We start from the raw sequence: 25,045 nt of genomic DNA, 5'->3' as shown, positions 1-25,045 counted from the left end.
CAAAAGACAAATCAGTTGTCTCATCAAAGTGGTTATTCAAAATCAAATATGCACCAGATGGTAGTATTGAAAAATGCAAAGCCAAATTCGTTGCCAGGGGGTTCTCTCAAAAGGCTGGAATTGATTACGAAGAGACATTTGCTCCAATTGCCCGATATACTTCTGTAAGAACCATCATTGCCATTGCAGCTTCCAAAGGGTGGAAGATACACCAAATGGACGTAAAGACTGCATTTTGAATGGTGTTATTGAGGAAGAAGTATATATAGAACAACCTGAAGGCTTTGATACACATGATAGAAATCTCTATGTGTGTAGACTAAAAAAAGCTCTCTACGGCCTTAAGCTCGCTCCCAGGGCATGGTACAGAAGGATAGATAGTTATCTCTCCAAAATAGGATATTCCAAAAATGAAGCAGATTCTAACATATACTTCAAAATATCGGATGGTGACATGTTGATACTTGTTCTCTATGTTGATGACTTGTTGATAACAGGAGAAGATCACCTCATTGCAAAATGCAAACAAGATCTTGTGGCTGAATTCGATATGAAGGATCTAGGTAAACTGCACTATTTTCTGGGCCTAGAAGTATGGCAAAAAGAAAATTATATTTTCCTAAATCAAGGAAAATACACCACTGATATCCGGACCAGATTTGGAATGATGGATTGTAAACCTCTATCCATTCCAATGGAAACAAATCTTCATAAGCTCAAAAGTGAAGCAGTAGATTCAGAACGTACAGATCCTACATACTATAGACAAATTATTGGATCTCTTATGTACCTAGTAAACACTCGCCCTGATATTTGTTACACTACCAATGTGTTAAGTCATTTCATGTGCGAACCTAAGAAGATTCACCTAATGGCTGCTAAGCATATTCTGAGATACTTGTGTGGCACTATTGGACTTGACCTGAAGTATAAAAATGTTGAGATACAACTCCAAGGGTATTCTGATTCCGACTGGGCAGGAAGTTCCATTGATCGTAAAAGTACAACAGGGTGTTGTTTTAGTCTTGGATCAGCTATGATATCCTGGCTTAGCAGAAAACAGTCAGCAATTGCTCAGAGTTCCACTGAAGCCGAATATATGGCTGCCTCCATGGGAGCACATGAGACAGTATGGTTAAGGAAATTGCTAGTTGGACTATTTGGGAAGCCCCTAAACCCCACTGTGATTCACTGTGATAATCAAAGTTGCATCAAACTTTCTGTAAATCCAGTTTTTCATAATCAATCCAAGCATATAGAAATCCCATACCATTACATAAGAGATATGGTAGACAGAGATGTTATCAAATTGACCTACATCAACACTGAAGAGCAAAGTGCCGACATATTCACCAAACCTCTTGCAAAGTTGAAAGTGGAGTACTTTAGAGGTAAACTTGGTATGACTAAATTATAATGGAGATTTCTGATATTAATCTTAATCATATGTAATTTGATATATTCATGAATATCTTGAATGCAATATTGCATGTATGTGTTATGTCATGAAAGGTGACGATCTTTCATGTGATGTAAGTGTAAGATCACTATTGTAAGGTGACGACTTTCACAATAGCCTGATCTGTTATCAAGATTGACTACATTAAGTTGTTGTCCCAGAATGTGCCGGAAATCTTGATACTAAATTTGCTATGATGAGTTATTGAATTGTTATCATTAAATGGTTGTTCCGAAATATGTCGGAAATTATGATAACAATCATATCATGATTGACTACATTAATTTGCTGTCCCGGAATGTGCCGAATGTCATGCTACTGAAATTATTTCACCTGTGATAATGACAATGTTACAATTGTCACTAGAATCAAAGGTTGTAATCTGATAAGACTTCAAGTAGTTGTTGTCCCAGAGTGCTGGATATCAGATAATCCATATCTCAGATATCTCTTCGAGACATGAAGCATTTCACTAGTAAGTGTTACTGAGTGAATGATCATGTCAAATGAATGCGTATATCTAGAATGTTGTTCCTTAAAACTTAATTATGAAATTCAATCCTCTTTTGCTAAGAGGGAGTGTTAAAGATATAGCCTCATTCGGATTGAAGCAAGCAATATAAACATAAGCGGTGAACATAAGCGGTGTTAACTAATGAACATAAGCAGTGAACATTGAACAGAGGGTCATGTCCCCGTAGGGTCATGACTCTACGTGGCATAAGCCACGTAGAAGTCATGCCCCTACGTGGACATGACTCTTCATCCTTTTATTTATGCAAAGGCATCGACACTTGTTGTAAACTGAAACCAATAACCGTGGCAATTTCACGAACCAGCAAGTTGTCGATGTTATCATATAAGGTTAATAAATAGAGTTATATATATACATCGAAGGATAACATATTCATTGCCGTGATCTCATTAAAGTCTATCCTTACTACATATTATCGGACTATTGTCTTCTCTATCTCTGATCTAAATTCCTTAACACTTACAACAAAAGGCTGAAGGAACTACTGAACAAAATGGAGAACCAGTCAGTTGATGGCCTAAAGAAGAGATGGTTTGTCGAAGGGCTAGTACCATCCCTCAGACGGAAGATGAAGGTGGTCCCTCCGTCCTCATGTGATGAAGCATACAACCATGCGATGGATATTGAAAGTGAAAATAAGACATCCCGAGGGAAGCGTCGGGTGAGTGATGGTGATAGTACGGATGAAGACAGCAACAGAGAGTCTAAGACTATACAAGCACTCTGAAAGGATATGATAAGAATAATGAAAGAACTGAAGGCTTACAAAGAAAAGGGCAAGGAGGGAAAGGAACTATGGTGCACCGACTGTAAGACAGAAGGGCACACTAAGGGGAGCTACCCTCGAAAAGCCTTTTGTGACATCTGCCAAGTAATGGGACATTCCATCAAGGAATGTCCGTACAACCTGAAAGCATGAAGCACCCAAGTGCTCTTCACCCAGCCTAACCAAGTCACACTGGCAGCGACACCTCCGAAGTTGGCAGTAAACTCGAGCACCTCTCCTGGAGGGTACTGTAACAACCGGCAGGGTAACAACCGATCTAACAATAACACGCCAAGGAGTAAAATTCAGTATGACGCAAAAGGACGGCCCATGATCCAATGCCGAAAATGCAATGAATGGGGTCACTTTGTGCGGGAATGTCAAAATGGAGATAGTGCGGGGAGTTTGTTGTGCAAGTGGTGCGGTCCAAGGAATCACGAGGACACCGAGTGTCCAAAGCAAAAAGGGGTGAATATGCTGGAGGTAAAGGAATTGGAGGAAGATACACTGGCAATCACAAGATTGCAAAGTAAGAAAGCCACGTACCCTGACCCTCGCACGGAAAAGGAAAGACTTCAGGAGGCCAGGGCAGACATTGAACGTGCGATGGCAGAAGAATGGAGGGCCTCACACCTGGCTGCCAATACTCCACTTCGGTCGAGACCGGAATAAACTATCATCAAGCAAATGTTACAGACCACTATACCCGTGCGGGTATCCAACCTCCTACAAACCATGTTGCAATTGAGGATGGCCTTGACAAATGCAGTCGGTGACACCACTACCGACCAGGAACACCGAACAGCAACAGAACCATCTAGTACGGTTCCAATAACGGACCTAGTAAGGATGCCATAGACCTTATGCTGCTCACAGTAAACATTGGACGAAAACCTGTCATGGTGGAGATGGAAATAATGGGGCAGAAGCTCACAAACACCATTGTGGATGGTGGGTCTGGCATCAACGTACTACCAGAAGAATCTTGGAAGGGTCTTGGCAAGCCTACCCTCTGGCCACCAACATTCCACCTTGTCGGTGCAGATCAACACGGCATCAAACCCCTTGGGACTCTCATGGCACAAAAAGTGGTGGTTGGTACGCAGCAATTTTTTCTGAACTTCGTGGTTATTCCAATGGAAAGGAAAGCGTACGACACCCTCCTCGGTAGGGGATGGTTGATCATGCCAAAGCCAATCATAACTGGAAAAAGAATACACTCGATTGAGAGTGAGGGCCATAAGTATGTGATTAAGCTGAGGAACCAGGTCGTCAGTGAAGAGCTTGCATCGTCTAACTCCGACTCGGATGATTCAAACAGATGGGAGTGGGGTTCCAAAGGAGGCAAAGGAGGGATGGAATCCAACGAGGAAGGGGTGCTAGAAGTGGACGGATGCTCTGAAGATGAAACTAGTTCATTGGCCGGACTCTTCCATTGGCAGATGGAGGACTACGAGGTATTCCATCTGAAGTGCCACATGTTGCAAATATGCGAGATTGGGGAATCAAGTGGCAGTACAGAAGAGTTGTCATTCCCTCTGAAGTACAGTAGGTACCAGGAAGGGGTGGCACAGGTGGATGACACACTGACCCACCGGTTTGAATAGGATAAGACTATCAAGTACGAGGAAACCAATGTGAAGAAAGTCAATCTAGGCAAGGACGAGGACCCGAAGGTGATACTCGTAGGGGATGATTGGAACCCCGTACTAAAAGCAACGACGTTCAGGATATTCCTTGAGTACAAGGACGTCTTTGCCTGGACGTACAAGGACCTGAAGGGGATACCTTCGAAATTGTGCGTACACCGCATACCCCTCGTACCAGGAGCCCAACCCGTACGGAGGAGGCCGTATAGGATGAACAAGAACTACACTGCCAAAGTGAATGAGGAAATCAACAAAATGCTGGAGGCTGGGATCATATTCAAGGTGGAGACAAGTGACTGGGTCTCCCCAATTGTTATTTCCATCAAGAAGGAGGCCAACCAGATAAGAATATGTGTGGATTTCAGGTGTCTAAACACGGTAACAATCAAAGATCCCTTTCCAATCCTGTTCACGAACAGCATCTTGGAAGAAGTAGCTGGGCACGAGATATACACGTTTCTGGATGGGTTCTCTAGATACAACTAGATAAGTATTGTTGAAGAAGATAAGCTAAAGACCACCTTCGTGGTGGACGGGGTGTATGCCTACAATCGCATGTCCTTCGGGCTATGTAATGCACCGGCAACCTTCCAGAGAATAATTTTACACATCTTTGACAAAATGTCAGTAGGGAATTTCAAGGCATTCTTGGATGACTAGTCTATTTTCAGTGACCAGGATACTCACTTGAAGGCACTTGGAGAATGTATGGAGAGGTGTCGGAGAGCCAGGCTAGCTCTCAACTCGAACAAGTGTAGGTTCATGGTGCCGCAGGGAAAGCTCCTTGACCACATTGTTTGCAGGGAAGGATTAAAGATAGACCCAGACAAAGTAGGGGTAATTATCAATATGGAGAGTTCGATGGATGTAACGGGGGTGAACTCATTCCTAGGCCACGTTGGCTACTACCGGAGATTCATCAAAGGCTTTGTTCAAGTTTCCTGCCCCCTGGACAAGCTGACAAGGAAGGAGGAGCCATTCGTATGGGGTACGAAGCAAGGAGTCTTCAGGGAACTGAAGGATCGGCTGGTGAGTGCACCAATCCTAGTGTACCCGGATTGGAATAAAGAGTTTCACGTACACATGGATGCCTCCAACTTCGCCATTGGTGCCACCCTCACACAGGTGGGGACGCAGGGACTGGATCATCCCATCTTCTTCGCTAGCCGACTTTTGTCAAGGGTCGAACGGAATTACAATACAACGAAGAGGGAGACACTGGGGATGGTGTACGTCGTACAGAAGTTTCGCCACTACCTACTGGCTACCCGTTCACGTTTTACATGGACCATCAAGCACTGATGTACTTGGTAAATAAACCGATCATCCAAGGTCGAGTGAGTAGATGGTTGTTGCTCTTGCAAGAATTCACCTTCACCATTATTGTGCGGTCAGGGAAGTCCCATGTGATAGCCGATCAACTGTCATCGATCAGGTCAGGGGAGCCGATCAAAGGGGTGAACGAGGACTTTCCGGATGCACACTTGTTCCAGGTTGCAGTATTACCATCGTGGTACGAGAAGATCAGCTAGTACCTCTCTACTTCCACATTTCCGTAGGAGATGTCGTCGAGGGAACGGTGGAAATTGGCACTGAAGAGGAAGACCTTCCAACTGATCAAGGGTCTTTTGTATAAAATGGGACCTGATCAAATCTTGAGGAGATGTGTCATGGAGGAGGAAATCCCCAGTGTCTTGAAGGAAGCACATGACGAATTAGCAAGGGGACACATGGGACCGGATGCAACCGCACGAAAAGTATAAATGGTCGGTCTATGGTGGCCAACTCTACACACTGATGCTCGAGAGTGGGTGGTCGAGTGTGACACTTGCCAACATGCAGGGAAACCACTCAAGTAGGACTTCATGCCCCTCTTTCCCTCCCAGCCGCAATAGGTATTTGAAAGATGGGGTCTGGATTTTGTGGGACCCTTGAAGCCAAGCAGTATGCATAGGTGCAAATATATTGTGGTGGCTACGGAGTACCTCACTAAGTGGGCAGAAGCGAGAGCCCTACCAAATAACACTACTCTAGTATGGCACGGTTCTTATATGAACAGATTGTCACTAGGTACGGGATACCCCTTCAAATCACAAGTGATTAGGGAGTGCATTTCGTCAACCAAGTAATTCGTACCATGAACGTTGAGTTTAAAATTTTCCACAATCTTTCTAGCCTGTACTACTCCCGAGCAAACGGACAAGCAAAGGCGACGAACAAGGTATTGGTGTCGATAATCTGTAAGTCGTGCGGGGTGGAGCAGGAGGATTGGGAAGAAAGGTTGTCAGCAGTACTGTGGGCTTACTGCACAACCTACAAAGTCACTACGGAGCATACTCCATTCCAGCTCATGTACGGGCAGGAGGTTGTGGTACCTACGGAGTACACCGTACCAAGCCTGCGGGTGGCGGTGGACAATAGACTTGGTGATGAAGAGAATCTGAGTGCAAGGCTTGAAAACTTGGTGAAATTGGACGAACGGAGGGTAATGGCACAATGGGCAACGGAGGTAGCGCAACAGCGATAGAAGTTTTGGCATGACAAGCACCTACGACGGGTCAACTTCCGACCAGGGCAATTGGTTTTGAAGTATAATGGTCGTAACGAACTGGGACCATGGAAGTTCAAAGTTCGTTGGCTCGGACCTGTTGATGTGTCTTTTGTACACGACCAAACACAGAATAAAATACCTAAAGGTACCTTATCCTCTCTTGAATAAAGCTTCCCTGAATGCTGAAGATCTCGCAGAAGGATCAATCGGAGTAGCTCCAAGGTTCTGATTGTAGGTTCTCTACGTGTGGATAAGCTCTTGCGGTATGATGTGATTTTGCTGATGTGATTTTGCTGGAATCACAAGGGGACTTACACTCGATGACCTGGGCGTCTGATTTGCTTTGGATATCACTGGAATGTGGGTCTTTACTAATCCTTGATTTTTAAAAAAGGGAAAAAAGGATAAGGGTTGGAGAGGAATCTAATTCTAACACTAAGAATGTAGGAGCAATGGATAACCTTTGATGAAACTTTAACTAAGTCTTGCTTTGACATGCTAGGATCATCTCCACAAGGTTAGTGCGATCTTCTAAGGAAAGCTTTATGATGTTCTAATCACCACTACAAGCATAGACACCGTCAGGTTGATGCATATCAATGAAGAAGCGATAATTGAAGTTAAGCTTAAGTTGAATGATTCTAGTTGACTACGCAAGGCAAGTTTGCAATCAACAAACCGCTAGTAGTATGGATATACAAATTTCTTCCATTCATCTAATAACATGAAATTAAATTTGAGAAGTATAGAGACCATGCAAATTGTCAAATCGACACATAGAATTCACCATTCCTTCAATGAAGTTTACATGTCTTTTGCAAAAATCTCTTGGCAACAATCTTTGCCTTCTCTTTCTACTCTACTCTAAAATGCTACTAATTATTGACTATTCTCTCTAACTATTTCCTATTCTTTGGCTATTAACTATTAACCCTTACAAATGAGGAGCTAGGGCTTTATATAAAGAACCCTTTACAAACAGATGGCTCTGATTGACTTAGAATCAATGGCTAGGATTACAGGATAGAAACCCTAATTAGAGTTTGTTACAACAAACTTCCTTAGCCAATTAAAAAATTACATTCCAGGAGTGAGGACCAATAGGAAGCGGGGGTAGGTACACCGAAGTTTGTGCCGTCCCCAATGAGTCAGGTACATTGAATCTAGACATGCTGAGGTGGACCAATCCAACTGGAGGGGAAGTGACTGGGATGCCACCTTGTCTAACGTTTGTATCTTGGTTGATCCTCCTCTGTCCTTGATGCGATGAATAATGCATTCCTTGATTCTCTATGTGCTTGATGAGGCTTCCTTACTGTCAAGTTCTTCTTTCTCCGGTAGCATACCTCGCCTTGAAGTGTTGGTAAGGTCATTCTTCTCTGTCATCATGTGGTTTCTTCATGTGGTAGAATGAAGTCTTGCGGATAGCTTGCAACTCCTCGAACACTTTAAGTCTTCCAATGCTTCAAAACACCTTGAGCCCTCCTTTATGCATCTGGAACGTCCTTGATGGTGATGGGCTTAGAATAGGTCGTCCTTGTCCTGGCCTGATTTTCTTCCACCTACAAAACAAACCAAAAGATGATTAAGTACATATGATATATTTATCTCACATAGCATTTTCTACCTTAAATCATCAACAAAAAGGCATTAGAATGAAATTCGCTCAAGATCCTCCCCAGGGACAGGCCCTATAAGAATTTTGCTCTGGACCCTTTGGAAGGGTCAGGGGCGAAATTTGCATTTTAGCTCAAATTTCATCATCTCCTTGCCTTGAACTTCTCTTGACCTTTGAATCACTTTCTCTTGAAGACATCATTGATTTGACCTCCAAAAAGACCAAAAAAGAGGATTTCGCTTTGGACCTTGGCCAAGGATGGGACCTATAAGGAATTTTGCTCTAGACCCTTTGGAAGGGTCAGGAGCGAAATTTGCATTTTAGGACAAAATCTTCACATTTTGTGACCACAACTTGCTCAAATGCATGTCTAAGGATGCCTTTAATCTCAATCAACACTAGGTTTGATGCAAAATTGGAGCAAAATAGAGGTTTTAAGAATTTCACTCTGGACCCTTTGGAAGGGTCAGGAGCGAAATTCCTGATTAGGCTCAAGTTCTATCATTTCTCCACTCCAAAATGCCTCCCAAGGCAAGCACACACTAGTCTTCTTTCTACCTAGGCTTAGGAATCCATACCTTGACCTTCATCATGAGCAAATTAGGTGAAATTGGGAATTTCGCTCTAGACTCTTTGGAAGGGTCAGGAGCGAAATTCAAGTTTTAGACTTATTTCTTTACTTCCTTCACTTCAATTCACCTTACAAGGCAAGAACACCTCACTCCACCTTCAACCATGCCATAGGAATCAATGTTTTGGCTTCACACAAGGAGAAAATAAGTGGTTTGAAGAATTTCGCTTTGAACCCTTTGGAAGGGTCAGGAGCGAAATTCTCCTTTTAGGTTGACTTCTCTTACTTAGCTCCATTCTTCTCACTTTGATCTACCTTGAATCTCTATTTGGATCCTTCTCCCATGCATGCAACACTTGCTTGACCCTCAAAATGGCCAGAAAGGAGAATTTCGCTAAAAATCATGGCCAGGGACAGGACCTATTTAGGATTTCGCTCAGGAACCCTTTGGAAGGGTCAAGAGCGAAATCCTAGTTTAAGCTCAAAATCTTGATCATTGGTGGCCACAATCAATTTAAAGGCAATCCGAGGGGCATCTCCAAACTTATCTCACCTTGATCAAGGTTTCTTTTGACACAAATGTTGGAAGAAAGAATAGGTTTTATGATTTTCACTCTGGACCCTTTGGAAGGGTCAGGAGCGAAATTCACAATCTTGGACAAGATCCTCACTTCTCAACACTTTCAATCACTTCCTAAGGCAAGAACATATCAACCTACCCCCACCATGCCCAAAGAACAAGACTTTCAATGCAAACAAGGAAGAAAAATGTGTATTCTAAGAATTTCGCTCTAGACCCTTTGGAAGGGTCAAGAGCGAAATTCACATTCTTGATTGATTTCTCACCTCTTTCATCCAATCCATCTTCAAAATTGATCAAATTCACCCTCCTCTTGTCATGTTCAAGTCCACTTGGCTCAAAAATCTTCATTTTCAATGTTTTAGGCCAAAATTGAGGGTCAAATGAGGATTTCGCTCCGGACCCTTCCAAAGGGTCGAGAGTGAAATCCTCATTTTGAGCTAATTTCTTACTTCCTTTCTCCTTTTCATGCCTTGGACACACTTTGTTAGGCTTCCTTCCATCATGACCATGCAAATTTGCTCTTTAAGTTGACTAATAGCTCAAGATTTTGTGAAAAATAGGGTTTTATATGAATTTCGCTCTGGACCCTTTGGAAGGGTCAGGAGCGAAATTCCTCCTTGGGCTCAAATCCTGACTTCATTTTCATATTTCTTCACTCCAAATAAGTGTTTTGCCCTCAATAATGCCTGGGAATGAGTTAGTTCTAAGTTTGGACCAAAGTAGAATGTCCTATAGAGGAATTCGCTTTGGACCCTTTGGAAGGGTTAGGAGCGAAATTTGACATTTTGGTCTCTCCGTCAGGATTCATATATGGAATATAACATTTAAGTATAAGAACTCATACTTTAAGTTATATTCCATATACACTATCAGGATGTTTGAAAGTGGTTTCGGACCTCCAGGAGTTATAATGCAAAATCTAGTTTTTGGAGGATTCTTCAATTTTCCAAACTTAGTCAAATTTCAGGATTGGGATGACATTCCGGACTTAGCCAAATTTTAGGACATTTGAAGATCAGGATGACATTCCAAACTTCATCACTCACCAATTTGACTTAACTTAGACCTTCAAAGATGATATTCACTCACCAAGCTTCATTGACCTCCTCAAACTCAAACAAGACACAATTAGCAACAAGAGCAAAACTTTGTCCTAAGGAAGACTTTCAAAGATGACCCTAACCCGAAGCATCCACTGACTCACCTTTAGCTAAAACAGAGCCAGTTATCTTAGTGATCCCTTTGGCAACACTCAGCATGCAAAGGCTAATAGACAAAACCCTAAAAGACCTACAAACAAACCCCAGAAAGCAAAAAAAGTAGGGGTCCCCATTTACAATGGGGCGATGTGTGAAAACGTCACAACAGGACCCTATAAGATCAGGGAGGTCGGAAAGAACGAAGCAGTAAAGCTATCTACCTTGGACGACAACCAAATCAGGGACTCGGTGAATGGCTCGAAACTGAAAGTTTACAGAGAACGAAGCAAACCTGTGATAGCGATCAACATGTTGGGATATGCTACAAGAGGAGATTGGACCATCGGGCAGAGTAGGGAAGTGGAAGAAGACCCGGTAGTGAAAGTAGAGCCCTATCGCTGGGATGAAGATTGGGCCAAACTGCTCACATTCATGGAAGAACGACTTGTGCCAAAGCGGGTGGAAGGTGTTGCAGTTTCGAGGATCCATAAACACCTGACAAATGCGTACTTTGGGGACCCGGCTATGTGGGTACGAATTTCAAGCCATTGGAGGAAGAGGGCTCCATATGAAGATCTTCGAGAGGAGTATGTAGCATATGATATCGATGAAGAAGCCAAAGCCAAGAGAAAAGCCGATAATGCAAATAAGGAAGGGGAAACATGCAGACCTGGAGGAAGAAATTGATCTAGAGGAGTACGGGGCAACACTAGGCCCCTGTTTGAAGATGGTGTTGAAAACCGAATACTTGTTCATCATAGCCTCCCAGCCAGGAGAACTAGAGGCCAGACCAAATTCATTGTAATGGGTAATACCTAACCCCGCAAGGCCCCCAGAGGTGAACGGAGAAAGGGTAACATGGTGCCAGCAGTACGAAGGTCGGTACGTCGACACGCGGTACAAGGGAGTGGGACCCACTCCGTTAGTGGATAAGTTATGGGACCTGGAGTACGTGGAGACATCTTGTGCAAAAGAATGCTATAGGAGGATGTGGCACATGTATTTGGTTGCATGATTTGGAGATTAATTTAAGGCCACAGGATGATCCTTCAAGAGTGAAAAGAAGCACGAAGGATGAGGATGCCAACGAAGGACCAAATAAAAGATGGAGGGAAATGAGAATGAATGACAAGGGAAAAGCAAAGAAAAAATCAAGTATCTGTACGTTGAAGAGGAAGCCAAGGGCAAAAATGTTATAGAGAGGTGTCCAAGGAGGAGATAAGCCATCTTGCAAATCAAAAAGGGAGAGCAAAATGACAAAAACGGGCCCTGGGATACCTTAGTAAGTTAAAGGTACAAAAAATTGAATTTAAAAAATATTGACGAGTGAAGATTTTAGAAAATTTTCTAAGGAAGGGGATAATAACTATTGAAAAAGAAAAGTACATGGGAAAAATAAAAAGGAGAGGGTTAGCAAGTACTAAGAAATTAAAATATAAGGTAAAAGTGATTTAAGTAAATAAAGGAAAAATACATTTAATAAAAAGGAGATTATTTTATAAAAAATTAATAAAATATTTAAGCCTAACCCTAACCCTGGAAAGTCCAAGTGGTTATAAAAATCCCCAAAGAGCCCATTTTTACACATCACACAGGAGGAATCGAAGTGGTGGAAGCAGAATTTGCAGAGGAAGAAAACCGAGTGAAGAGAATAATCCAAGTACATGATCATATGGGTCCGTACATCGCAGAGCAGCCCAAGCACAAATCATACAGACCAATTCGGAGGGTACAAGGGGCGAGCAGAACCAACCGTACGTGCCCGTATGAGCATCACGAACAAGTGGAACTAACTCATTCGTACGAACGACCTGTACGGACCAGATAGAAGAAGTAGAATGCGAAATCCAGCAGTATAATCCGTATGGTGTACGGCCAGCAAGCCAGGGAGTCCGTACGTCGTACACATACAAACTTGTGCACAAAGTGAAGCAGTATAATCCGTACGGTGTACGGCCAACAAGCCAGCAAGTCCGTACGCCATACACGTACGAACTAGTAAGGGACATACAATATGACAAAATAGTTGATCCGACATCACATGGCAGGAAGAAAAGCAATCCATACGATCGCATACAGATACCAACGGGAGAAGAGGCAAGACCGTACGGCCAGCAAAAGGGGACGTGTACCTTGTACGAACACCAACCGTACAATCCTTTCCACAGTGGCATTCGTACATGCAGGGAGCAGTTGCAGGAAAGAATCAAAGGCATCTGTGCAGGAATTCAAGCCATCCATACGGAACTGTGGGCAAAGTTTGTACAAGTTGAAGAAGTTGTACGGACTGGAAGTACCACGTACAAGCATTACAACAGGCATGGCAGGGAATTTGGTACAATGGTTTGTACTAGCTTGCGGGACCCCAGTAGCACAACAAATTTGAACCGTTATAATAACGGCCAGGGAGCAAGAAATGACAAAGGGAAAAATCAGCACGACAACCATAGTGCCACCATGACAGCTACGGAGCCTGGCAGCAGCAACAAGAAGGTGAAGATCAGGCCAAAAGTATAGGACCCGAAAGGAATCACTACAGAAAATGTGGCTTTGAGAGTGTGACTGACAGTGAATGTCGTACTTGGTGGGAGGAAAACCCTTCAGACCATGTGATAAAAGATTCTCTCTGGAAAGTACAGGTGGATCATGCCATCCAAATGTCGACATTCAATATTAAGGATTTTGAACCCGTGCTTCGTACTATGGTGTCCGAATACAACCACCACAAGAGAGCCTCCATTATTCAGTTCCAGGGCTACACAGTAAGGGTTTCCTTCAAAGCTGAGAACTTCAAGAGGGTATTTGGTATACCCGATAAGGGGGCATCTGCAACAAAACCGACCAAGAAGCTCATCAAGGAGAAAAAGAAATGGTTGTTGGACTTGGTGTGCAAGGATGATTTGACAGAAGAACAATGGAAGAGTGTCTAGTCTGCAAATAATAGTAGAGGTCTAAAGCGTGCTTTCATTGCACCTGAGGAGTGGAGGATGTTGATGGACTTGGTAAAAAGCCGACTCACAGGGGCCAGCCGAGCATCTGACATAGCCATCTGGATGATAGGACTAATGAATGGCATCAAGTGTGATAAGGTTTATAATTGGGCGTAGCTCTTATCTGAGAGGATTCATGATTTCCTCAACCTGGAGCATAAAACGTTCTATATGTGCCACCATGCCATTAATCTATTTCTGGATGCAGTACGAACACAAGTACCTTCAGAGATGTGGGGTACTTTTGAGCCATGCGGTAGGGTGGAACCCAACAAACCCTCGATGTACTATTACGTTCACCTGGACACCCTTGGAGATGTCGTACAGCCAACCAAGAGAAGGAGGAAGTTGGACGTAGCAGTAGAGGTGGAAGAAGATAGCGGCATGGAAGACCCAAATGAGGAAGTGGAGGAAACTAAGGAACAAGAGAGTGGAGATGAAGTATTCTGCATGGCACCACACAATGCCGAAGGAGAGGAAGAAGAAGCGGAGTCACAGCAACAAGACGAGGAGAAGGAAGAAGAGTAGCCGAACCATGAAGGGTTGCGAGCACGGTGGAGAAGCACTCAGGTGAAATTTACACCCCCCAAATTACCTCCCGCGCACCTGGTACCTAAGGAAGCACTCACAATGGCTAGCCCGCTAGGCGACGTGAGACTAGCAGGAGTGCTATTTAGGAAAGTTGACGAAGGGGCACCTCCAACACAAAGGCGGGTGTCGTTGCCGCAGATAGGCTTGGTCGTACTAGAACCACAAGTCGTACCAGCAGCAGCAGATCGTACTAGTAGACCAGCATACCGAATGAGTGGAGACTTAGGCGGCACAGGAATGGTGGACCGTATGGTGGCAGGGATGGACGTGCAACATGCAAGGGAAGCAAACACCGTGTGGAGTGATGAGAGCCAAGAGGTGGTCGTACAAGAGGTAGTCGTACAGGAGGCAGGTACTAGTACGAAGTAGGTGACCGTAGCGGTTGAGGGCAGTACGGCACCCCCAGGAGGGAAGGAGTTCGTAGACATACTAATGGAAGACGCGGAAGGAGGGGATGGCCAGGAGGAGTTGGCGGTGTTGGGCACACTGGTTGACGATGCTATAGATGCATCCTTGGATGGGTGGCTCAGGCAGTTTGCACTTGCACCTCACCTTCCCACTTCGCCTTCACCGCACGACATGGTAGTTGGCCAAGGCGAGACACAACACAAGGAAACTCCTATCATAGATCAAGATCAGAATGAGATGATATCCACAAAGGAGTAGGACAAGGAGACTGGGGGAAGTGGACATGACCAGAAAATCATTGATGTAGAGGATAGCAGGTCTGGAGGACCACTAGCAGATCTACACATTACACCGCCAGACCCTAGAGATCCAACAGGCTCTCTCCAGTGGTTCCTTGGGGAGTTACAGGGGATATCGGACATAGCTCAAGGTATGGCACAGTTGGCTGAACAGATGGATGGAGGCAACTCAGCTGATGCTGAGAAGCTATTGCACTTCATGGCTTTGGAGTGTGAGGAGGAGTTTGCACGCCACTTCGAGCAACGAGGGTGGCCCGATAGTGGTACGCCAGAGATGGCGCAGGAGTGGAAGCACATGAGATTGGTGGAGGGAGTTGGCACCTTGGGAGCCATCTTGCGCAGTATGGAGGGGTTGTTCTAAGATGTCTACTTGCAAATGAGACAAAGTAAGATGGAGCAACAGACACAACAACTGTATGTCGAGAAATTGGAGAAAGAGGTGGAGCAGTGTGTGCAGTTGGCCACGGTGGAGAACTTGAGGGTTGAGTTGGAGGCGAAGGTGGCTACTTATGACGCCCGTTGCAGCAGGCAGGAGGCGGAGTCGAAGGCACTTGCATCGAAGGTGGCCGACCTGACTCTGCAGGTGGAGCAGAAGGACAAGAAATTGTTGGAGGTTGCACACATGGTTAAGAAGGCACGCGAGCGACAGCTGACTATTGAGAAAAACCTCCGGCTCCACATAGGACGATAGCCTTCTTCAACCACGACAGGGACACCTCCCCCCCCTCCTATGTCTTAGTGTCTTTTGTTTTGTCGTTCCAGCTCCTGTTTGGTGTAGTCGTCTGGAAGACGACTACTTTGGGGGGGGGGCTAATGTTAGGGGCTAATAACACATGTTAGTTTATAGTTGTTGGGGTTTTTATGTTTTGTTATGTATGGGTTGCCGAGAGGTTCCCATGGGGTAGTTGGTAGTTGGTAGGTTGTGACGGTTGGCAGCCTGGCTAACTGTCGGGTCTATATAGTGTATGGATGGAACCTTGGCAAGTTAGCATTGTACTGGCATATTTTGAATGAAATAAAGATACCATAATTCTGCCATATTTGTGTTTCCTGTAATGGTTATTTGTGCTTTAATATACATGAATGTTCTTGTTACATATGTTGTTGGTACATATTGAATACTTTTGTTATCCGTGAGTTTACCAACCTCATTGTAGGGACTAAACAAATAATTTCAAGGTTTTGATGAATTTTTTCAAGGTTTTTTTTTTTAAATTTTAGAAAAATAAAAAACAAGTTTTACCATTTGTAATAATGTTTTTTAATATTTGTTTTGAGCTTTTGTTAGCTTGTACATAGTGTAAGCTTGCATCTTTTTTTTCTAATTTAAAATTGTGTAGTTTCTTATAATAGCAAAATCAGATTGCAAGAATGACATCTAGTTCAAGTTCAGTGGGTGGGGTTTCAAACCAATGATTTAAATTGATAAAGGATCTCCTTTATGGAGACATAGTACAATGCTTAAACAACTTCTGGGAGGTAGGGAGTGGCACTACTTTGGGTTCAAATGATTTTGAACTTGAAGAAAACAATGATGATCTTGATCTAGATCCTTTTAATGATTGATGAAAATAGAAGACAATTATTATTTTTTATTGTCAATTTCGTAATTGTAATGATTTTCATTTGAATCATATGAAACAAAGAGCATGCGCTCTGAACACTTCATGAGCCTCGACATATATGATACATTGATATATATTATATGGAATATGACATAATATGATAATATGGAAATTTTGAACTATCAATTGGCATTTGGCATTGATCAATGATGAACTATCATATTATCAAATGTGTTTAGTTTTACAATTCTGTATATTTCTTTAAATATTTTGTATATGATATATGTGTGTGTGTGTGTATACATGTGTATATATATATATATATACACACACACACATGTATATATACATATATGTATACACACACACATGTATATATACATTATATATGTATATACACATGTATATATATGTGTGTGTGTGTATACATACATATATATAGAAACTATAAACATGTACAGACAAACCCACTTTGGGGGATTCGCATCGCCCAAAGGACTATCTGATCCAACTATGCTTACCAAGCTTGTGAGGCAATAGATAAGCTGCCAACAATGTCAACTTCAAAGGTAATGTTGGGAATTATAGACTTGAATGCAGAGGAGAAGACAAAGTTAAACAAGGTCTAGAATCCATATAGGAGAGGTGTAGAAAAGAAATATGATCTAGATGAGTTTAAGGCATTCATGAGTGATAACAATGACCTCTTACCTCAAGAGGTAGTTAGTAGATTGGTGGATATTGGGTTTGGAATAGAGTATCTTTAGCATTGAACCCTATTCATGCTATGTAATTTTCTTTTCTTAGATTCAATGTAAAGGAGCTACCCCCTATGGTAGCAACTTATCAAAAAAAAAATTGTACAAATGTACCGAAGGGCAAAAAAAATTGCCCTTGTCCACGTAGCGAGTTCTCATACCCATACCCGTGTCCGTGCCCGTGCCCGTGCCAATAACTTAGCCTTAGAGAGATCTCAAATGGAGCTCCACAGGTGGTGACGGCCAAGAGAATACAGAGACTATTCCGTAAAGGCCAAGCAACATTGGCAATAAATTGTTTGATTCTTCCCACAAAGTCCCCATCAAGTAAGAAAGATATGCATCATGTTGATATTAGAAAACTCTAGATAGGCATTGTGTAGTTTTCAATGACATGCCTCGGGGACTACTACCGGATAGAGGGTTTCAACATGCTATAGAATTAGAAGGGGCTAAACTTGTTATCATTATACCATACTGCCATCCACAAGGGTATAAAGAGGAGATAGAGAAGGCTATCACAAAATTTACTGACATGGAATTCATAAGACCTAGCTTCAGTCCCTCTACATCTTCAATAGTTCTTGTGAAGAAGAAGGGTGGCACTATGAGAATGTGTATTAACTATAGAGCCTTGAATAAAAAGACCATGAAAAATAGATATCCTATTCCAAAGATAGATGAGCTCATTGATGAATTGCATGGAATTGTGTGCTTCTCCAAGATTGATTTGAGATCAAGGTGTTGAGACATGGACCAGCTAGGACTCGAACCTAGCACCTTCCATACGCTGCTGGAGTGCTCTACCACTAAGCTACTGGCCCCTCTTGGACCAGTCTACCGTCGGTCCAGGTGCGGCTTATTTCCAACACTAACACCCCCCCTTAAGCCACACCTCTCGTGTGCTTGGGGCTCCTAGCCTAGACCTAGCTTTGATACCATGTTGAGACATGGACCAGCTAGGACTCGAACCTAGGACCTTCCATATGCTGCTGGAGTGCTCTACCACTGAGCTACTGGCCCCTCTTGGAACAGTCCATCGTTGGTCCGGGTGTGGCTTATTTCCAACACCAACACAGGGTATCATCAAATCCACATGAGGAACAAAAATGTTAAGAAGACAGCCTTTCAATGCCATTACGAACATTTTGAGTTTTGGTCATGCCTTTTGAACTTATAATGCCCTGGCTACATTACAATCATGCATGAATCAAGTATCTTGGTATTCAATAAGCACCTTAGGAAACCGAATTTTGTTCTGGCTTTCTTTGATGGCATATTCATCTACAGCAAGACTTGGAAGGAACACTTTTAAACACCTAGACACAGTTGTAGCATTTTGGAGCAGCAATCCTTCTATGCTAAGTTGTCAAAATGTGAGTTTGGATTAACTGAGATTCTGCACCTAGGTCATGTCATAAGCTCCAAGGATGTCCAAGGATGTCCAAGCAATGTGACAGAGCTACAATCCCGAATGATGTTCATAATGATATATAATTAATATAGCCAGAACTTTGTACTTGTTGCTATGAAATTGTATAAACAATTCACTTTGTACACCAATCTATTTGTCTTGTTATTGCTTCTGTTGCTTTTGGTAGATTTGCATTTTGACTGCATGACCTTTGGATGGCTAAACCAGGAGAAACCCAATTCAATGAAGCTGTTTCAGATCAACATCTGAAGAAACCTTTATTAACCCTCATTTTACTGATCAATGGCAGTAAGAATAACTAATGGCAAAGACAATGCAATGTCACAAAAAGCTTCATCTAGGCTAGCCGACCGCATTCAAGTGGGCTGGCCATTAATTGGGGTCAAAAACGATCAGAGCTGAGTCCAAGCACATAATTATATTGATGGCATTAAATTTTCTTTGTCTATTGCTAAGTAAATCAAATGGAGGTCCAATTAGCACGTTGATTGGCTAACTCTCAGTAAGTTGAGCTCTTAGAACTGATCATTGATGGGGGTGGTAGATAGGGTTTGTTGCCCTCAGCCAAATAACTATAATGATGGTCAAGTAGGATAAGCTCAAACGATTAAATATGAGGGCTTTAAAGAAAAAACCCAGGTTCAAATCTTCAAGAGATCTAATAAATTATTGATATTAAATTAAATATTATGTCATTGGGTGTGATGTACTCTCAATGAACAAGGCTGAGTTCAAGTCCCTCGTTCATTTGACAGAGGAGATGCCCATGGTAGTGACTTTAAGACAGAGGTCACTCCACAAGAAGAGTTCCCAATCAAAAAATAATAATTACAATATAGACAATAGGTCCTACAGGCAACACTGCCAAATGTAGAATTCCACAGCCAACTCTGCCAAATGAACATCCTTCAATATTATCTTATACCTAAAATATGGAAATCAACAACATCTCAAAAAAATTGAGAAAATAAATGATGCAAATCCTTCACTAATGAGTTCCAAAAACATAAAAACATTCTGCACCAAATTCTCAACAAATTAACATAAAATCCTTATATTCTTAAAAAAAATCATTCAACTTAAAATTTTAAATCCGAATTCTCAGTTTTCAACTTCAAAATATTAATTAGTTGTTTAACAATAATTTCACCAACAAAAATTTAGTAATAAATAAGATATTGCCAGAGTCTATGTTAAACATTGGAAATACTTCTTGATAATAACCGTGTAAATTGTTTTTTCACCAAAATTGCGAATTCTATTCTGTAATTCATCATCAATATTTTAATGCGAAATTCTGAAATATCAACTTTAAATCCATAAATTCATGCTACCTGAGTAGTAAACCAATCTGTGCCAACAGCCCCGAAAACAAACTCAATTCAAAAGTAGTAAAGACAAGCCCTTCTCCAATAACCTCAAATTCATTCAACCTTTTATTCATAAAAATAAAAAACAGACAATTATATTACCTTTTGGAAGGGAAACATCTTCCTTGGCCTTCCCCACAATCTCCATTGAACTGGAGATTTTCAGATCTTCCTCGGCCTTTTAAATAAAAAATACGAAAAAATATATCTCTTCGCTACAACTCGCCAGATTCTTCACCATATAATTGCATTTGAACACGGATTTTTACGGCATTTTTCATTGGAAAAAAAAAGGCTGAGAATGAAATTTAAAAGGATTTCCAATTTTGTTAGGCCATGTTCTGATTTGACAAGTACGAGAATGATGTTATTAATGTTATTATTAATATTATTATGTGATGCGGTTTTACATTTATTAGGACAGAAGTGTTGAAAAGAGCTAGTGTTTTTACTATTAGGTTGTGGAACTTGGGCGGTCTCATCTAGGAAACGCCCTTATATTTCCTTAAAGAGGATTTTTTTATACTTTTTAAAAGCAAGATAAGATTTAGACCATTAGATTTAAAGGTGCGACCTCATATTTTAAGAAATATTTTGTTCTTGAATGTAAGAGGATTTATTTATATTTTTTAAAAGCGAGATAAGATTTGGACAATTAGATTTAAAGGAGCACTCTATATTTTAAGAACTGTTTTGTTGTTGAATGTTTTAAGAATTATTTTGTTGTTGAATGTATGATTCTGTGTTGCGGTAATCTTTTTTTTGTCTTCCTAGTCTTGGAATTGTGATGAGGTTGTTTTAGCTTGGATTTGGGTGGTGTTGTAATGATCGTGTTCATGAAATTTCAAATGTGATGTATCTTTTTTAATATATTTCATTGTGTGTTTATTTGGTGTAAGGTGCATTATTTATGGTTATTGTGGTTGAGAGAGTTGATCTAGTTCATTTTGTAGAAACATGTTATGTTTGTGACGGAAGTATTGTGCATATAGGGGAGAGGGCCCAATACATGCTGGAGGTCCTCATTGTGCTATAAAAGTGGCCACGTTCGAGCCCAACACATAATCAAATAAAAAATCAATACATGTCAACTTTTTATTGAAAAAATAAATGTTTTTTAGCCTATTATTAATCGGATAAAAAATGGAAACATATCAGTTTATATATATATATATATATATATATATATATATATATATATATATATATATATATATATTCAAAATAGTCAAATGTATGGATAATTGTCCAATCGACAAAGTGGGTGTCAATTCATTGAGCATCTGTTAGACCAATGACACTGATGGTATGATGAAAGAATAAGTATCTGGTAGATTACTGAGAGGGGGGGTGAATCAATAAACTGAAAAACTGATACAAACTTCCCAAACTCAATCTCAATCACACAAAGTAAACTTATCAATAAAATATCACTGTCAAGATCAATACTCATAAGAATACTGGTTGACTGTTATAGCAACTTAACAATAAACAACTTTAATCTTGCAAACATCCAAATGATTAATCATATATCAACATACTTAATCTCTCAATGCTTCTAGTTATCATGCCTTATCATAATAGTTAAGTAGTTAATTATCAAATCAACAAATAAGATCATAACCATAAAAACATTAACCACATGACACAAATGTTTATACGTGGAAAACCCAAATAGGTAAAAACCACGGTGAGATGAGACTCACAAGATAGCTATCTAAACTCTTCTGAAGTTCGCCCTGTTAGGAGCCAAGCCTGTTAAAGCTTTTACAATAAGTCCCATTAAGAACTGATCTTGTTAGGAATCACTCAATTAAGGGATTTACAAATGCCTTGATAAAAAGCAAATACCATGTTAGGAGTAATCTCAATAGAGGATTTAAGAATCCAAGCTAATGGACCACCTTGTTAGAGGATTTAAGAAGTAACCAAGCTTGTTAGAGCTTACCCGGTTAGGGGATTTCAATTGTGCTATAATTGTTAGAAGACAACGGGTTTTTCTTGATCTGTCTGAATAGCACTACATTTGCTTGATCAGATCCTTTTAAGCTTCAATTTGCCTTTACTCAAACTACAGATTAGGCAACCACACACTCAACTGATTTCTGCCAACACCTTTTACAAAACAACTTCATCGACCTTAAATACAAATCAATTAGGTCGGTAACACAACAAAAACTTAATTCTCTCATAGAGATTACAAACAAATTGGTTCAAGTGTGACCGTTGGATTTACATAACAATCTGTACACATTCTTCAAGAAAATTCCAACCGCTCCATGATCACCGCTTCATCAGACTTGTAACTCATCATGCGCTTTGCATTAGATGAAATCCACTTTGCTCATTCCCGAGACAAACAAACAAACGTGCCATTACCACTCAACATCAGATAATAAACCATCATAACCATTTTAGTAGAAATAACAAGCCAAAATAAATCAAAATATTTACACAAATCAATCACATAAACAAAAATAATTGCATGCCAAGTCATATGGCCCCTATATCCCCATCTCCCCAAATTAGAAAAGAATAAAAGCCAAATCTCTTTAGCATAAAAATAGTTTGAAAAAATGTTTCATGGTCTCAAAACTCTACAAATAGGGTAGAGGTTCATATTAGAAGAGTGCAAAGTACAAGGCAATTTTTTTAAATAATAGTAACTCCTTAAAGAAAAAAAAAATTTGGCTCATCAAGATTAGATCAAAGGTTCTTAAAAATTTGGAACCACTAGCTAGAAGAAAAATTAATGTGTCTAGTCACATCCCGTGACTAAACCATATATCACCTTAGATTTTACTTTATGTATTCTTGTACCGTCACACCACTTACAATTTTCAAGCACTTCATCATTGTTGCTAGGTCGAATAGGGAAAATAAACTCCTAGCAAGCTTCCCTAAGAATAATGTATGTTCTCCATTGAGTTTGAGGTAGAGAAAATTTTGCACTTAACGAAACCCAATATTTCAGATGGTTATTGATTAAAATATTTTTGAAATTATTTATACCTTTGTTGAACCAAGATTTAGCATAACATGTTTGCAAAACAACAAGAAGCTTCTCTTTATTGTATGAATTCTTCTAGGTTGGTCTTGAAAGAAAATGTTTATTATTATATTTATCTAAATAATCAACACCTTTACATGTTCCCAGGATTTCCATAGACTCTTAAAGACATTGTAACTAGAGGGGGAGATAGAGAACTTCCCAAACAATAAGACATAGAGGTGAATATGCTTCCAAGATCTAGTGTGCTTTGGGATTTCTATCTGAATATTGTTTCTTACCAAGAATTTCCAAGGCTTAATCCCTATTAGGTATTTTTGAATCCATTTGAAAGTTAACGAGACCCCATTATTTTTCAAATATTTCAATCCTAAACCACCTTCTTCTTTGTTAACACAACACCAATCCCATTCCACAACATGATTCTTTTTATTCCTTTTTCCATCAAACCAAAGAAATTGCTTCATTTGTTTTGGATGTAATCTACTTGGTTACTACAAAATAGCCGCACAAAGGAGGAGTGGATACTATAAGATCAAAGGATTTAATAAAAAAATTGAATTCTTCCAATAAGAGATAACTGTACTTGATCCATTTTTTGATCTTTTGTTAAATTTTCCTATAATCCCGTTCCACATGTCTTTTAGGGAGGGAGATACAACAAATGAAATACCAAGGTACCTAATTTGTTTATTAGGTCCCCCACATTGAATATTATATTTGTTAAACCAATATAGAGGTGATTTTTCCCAACTAAGCATTATAGATTTCATAGTGGAGATTTTAGCATGGGATGCTTTAAAAAGAATAATAAGTGTTTCTATTAAAATCTCAAATTTGTCTTCTTCAATCCTCACAAAAAGAGAAATAGCAACAACAAATTGAATATTTAATAGGTTCCCCTCATTAGGGAGTGTCACCTCTTTAGCCCTAGACATCAACCTTGAGTTTCTTAGAATGTAAAAGATAGCATCACATGTAATCACAAATAGAGAAGAGGCAGGAGGAAAACCTTGCCTAACATATCTCTATAGTTGAAATTGATCAAATAATGATCCATTCACATCTGCTTGAGTCACAACATCCTCAATCAAGGTCTTGACCATTTAACAAAAAATTGAGGTAACCTAAAGGCCTCCAAGTCATCAAGAGAAAGGGTCATCCTACTATATATCATACGCTCTTTTTTTAAATCAAGGAGCATACCAATATTTTGATTTGATAATCTCGCCCTTTGCATGACCTCCCAACTTGTAAGGATATTTTATAAGATATATCTACCTTTTATAAACCTAGTTCAATTATTTCTAATAAAGTAAGGAAGAATGTCCACAAGTCTCAAATCAAGGATTTTTGCTAGAATCTTATATGAAACATTGAGTAATTTAATGGGTTTTTAGTTCTTCACTAAAGTTTTGTCCCCATCCTTAGGTAGCAACCTGATAATACCCTTGTTAATATTGCTACCTAAATAACCGTTAGAAATAGCCTTAGAGTATAATTGATAAAGATCATCATTGATCCATTTAATATTTTTTTTATAAAACTCCATAGGTAGTCCATTAGCTCCAGGAGTGATGTATTCAAGGTAGGGAGATCCAATGAAGGACAACCCATCCTTGCAGCCTAACACAAACACCATGCAAAATATACCGGTAACCAGTAAAATAATGCCAGAAATAACATAA

General features: G+C 40.6%; 1 protein-coding gene across 1 annotated transcript in view; it reads right to left on the bottom strand.

Moving 5' to 3' along the window:
- LOC131032069 (protein Dr1 homolog) overlaps positions 1-20,744 on the bottom strand; it is a 131,983-nt gene extending 111,239 nt beyond the window's left edge. Inside the window, exon 1 of the mRNA XM_057962992.2 lies at positions 20,450-20,744. Coding sequence (XP_057818975.2) covers positions 20,450-20,495 — 46 coding nt within the window. The 5' untranslated portion in view covers positions 20,496-20,744. The remainder of the gene's footprint in view (positions 1-20,449) is intronic.
- Positions 20,745-25,045: the final 4,301 nt, after the last annotated feature.

The sequence above is a fragment of the Cryptomeria japonica genome, chromosome 4 (assembly GCF_030272615.1).
Source record: "Cryptomeria japonica chromosome 4, Sugi_1.0, whole genome shotgun sequence".
In the NCBI taxonomy this organism is placed as follows: domain Eukaryota; kingdom Viridiplantae; phylum Streptophyta; class Pinopsida; order Cupressales; family Cupressaceae; genus Cryptomeria; species Cryptomeria japonica.
The sequence above is the reverse complement of the archived record's forward strand: the minus strand, read 5'-3'. Positions and strand labels throughout refer to the sequence as shown.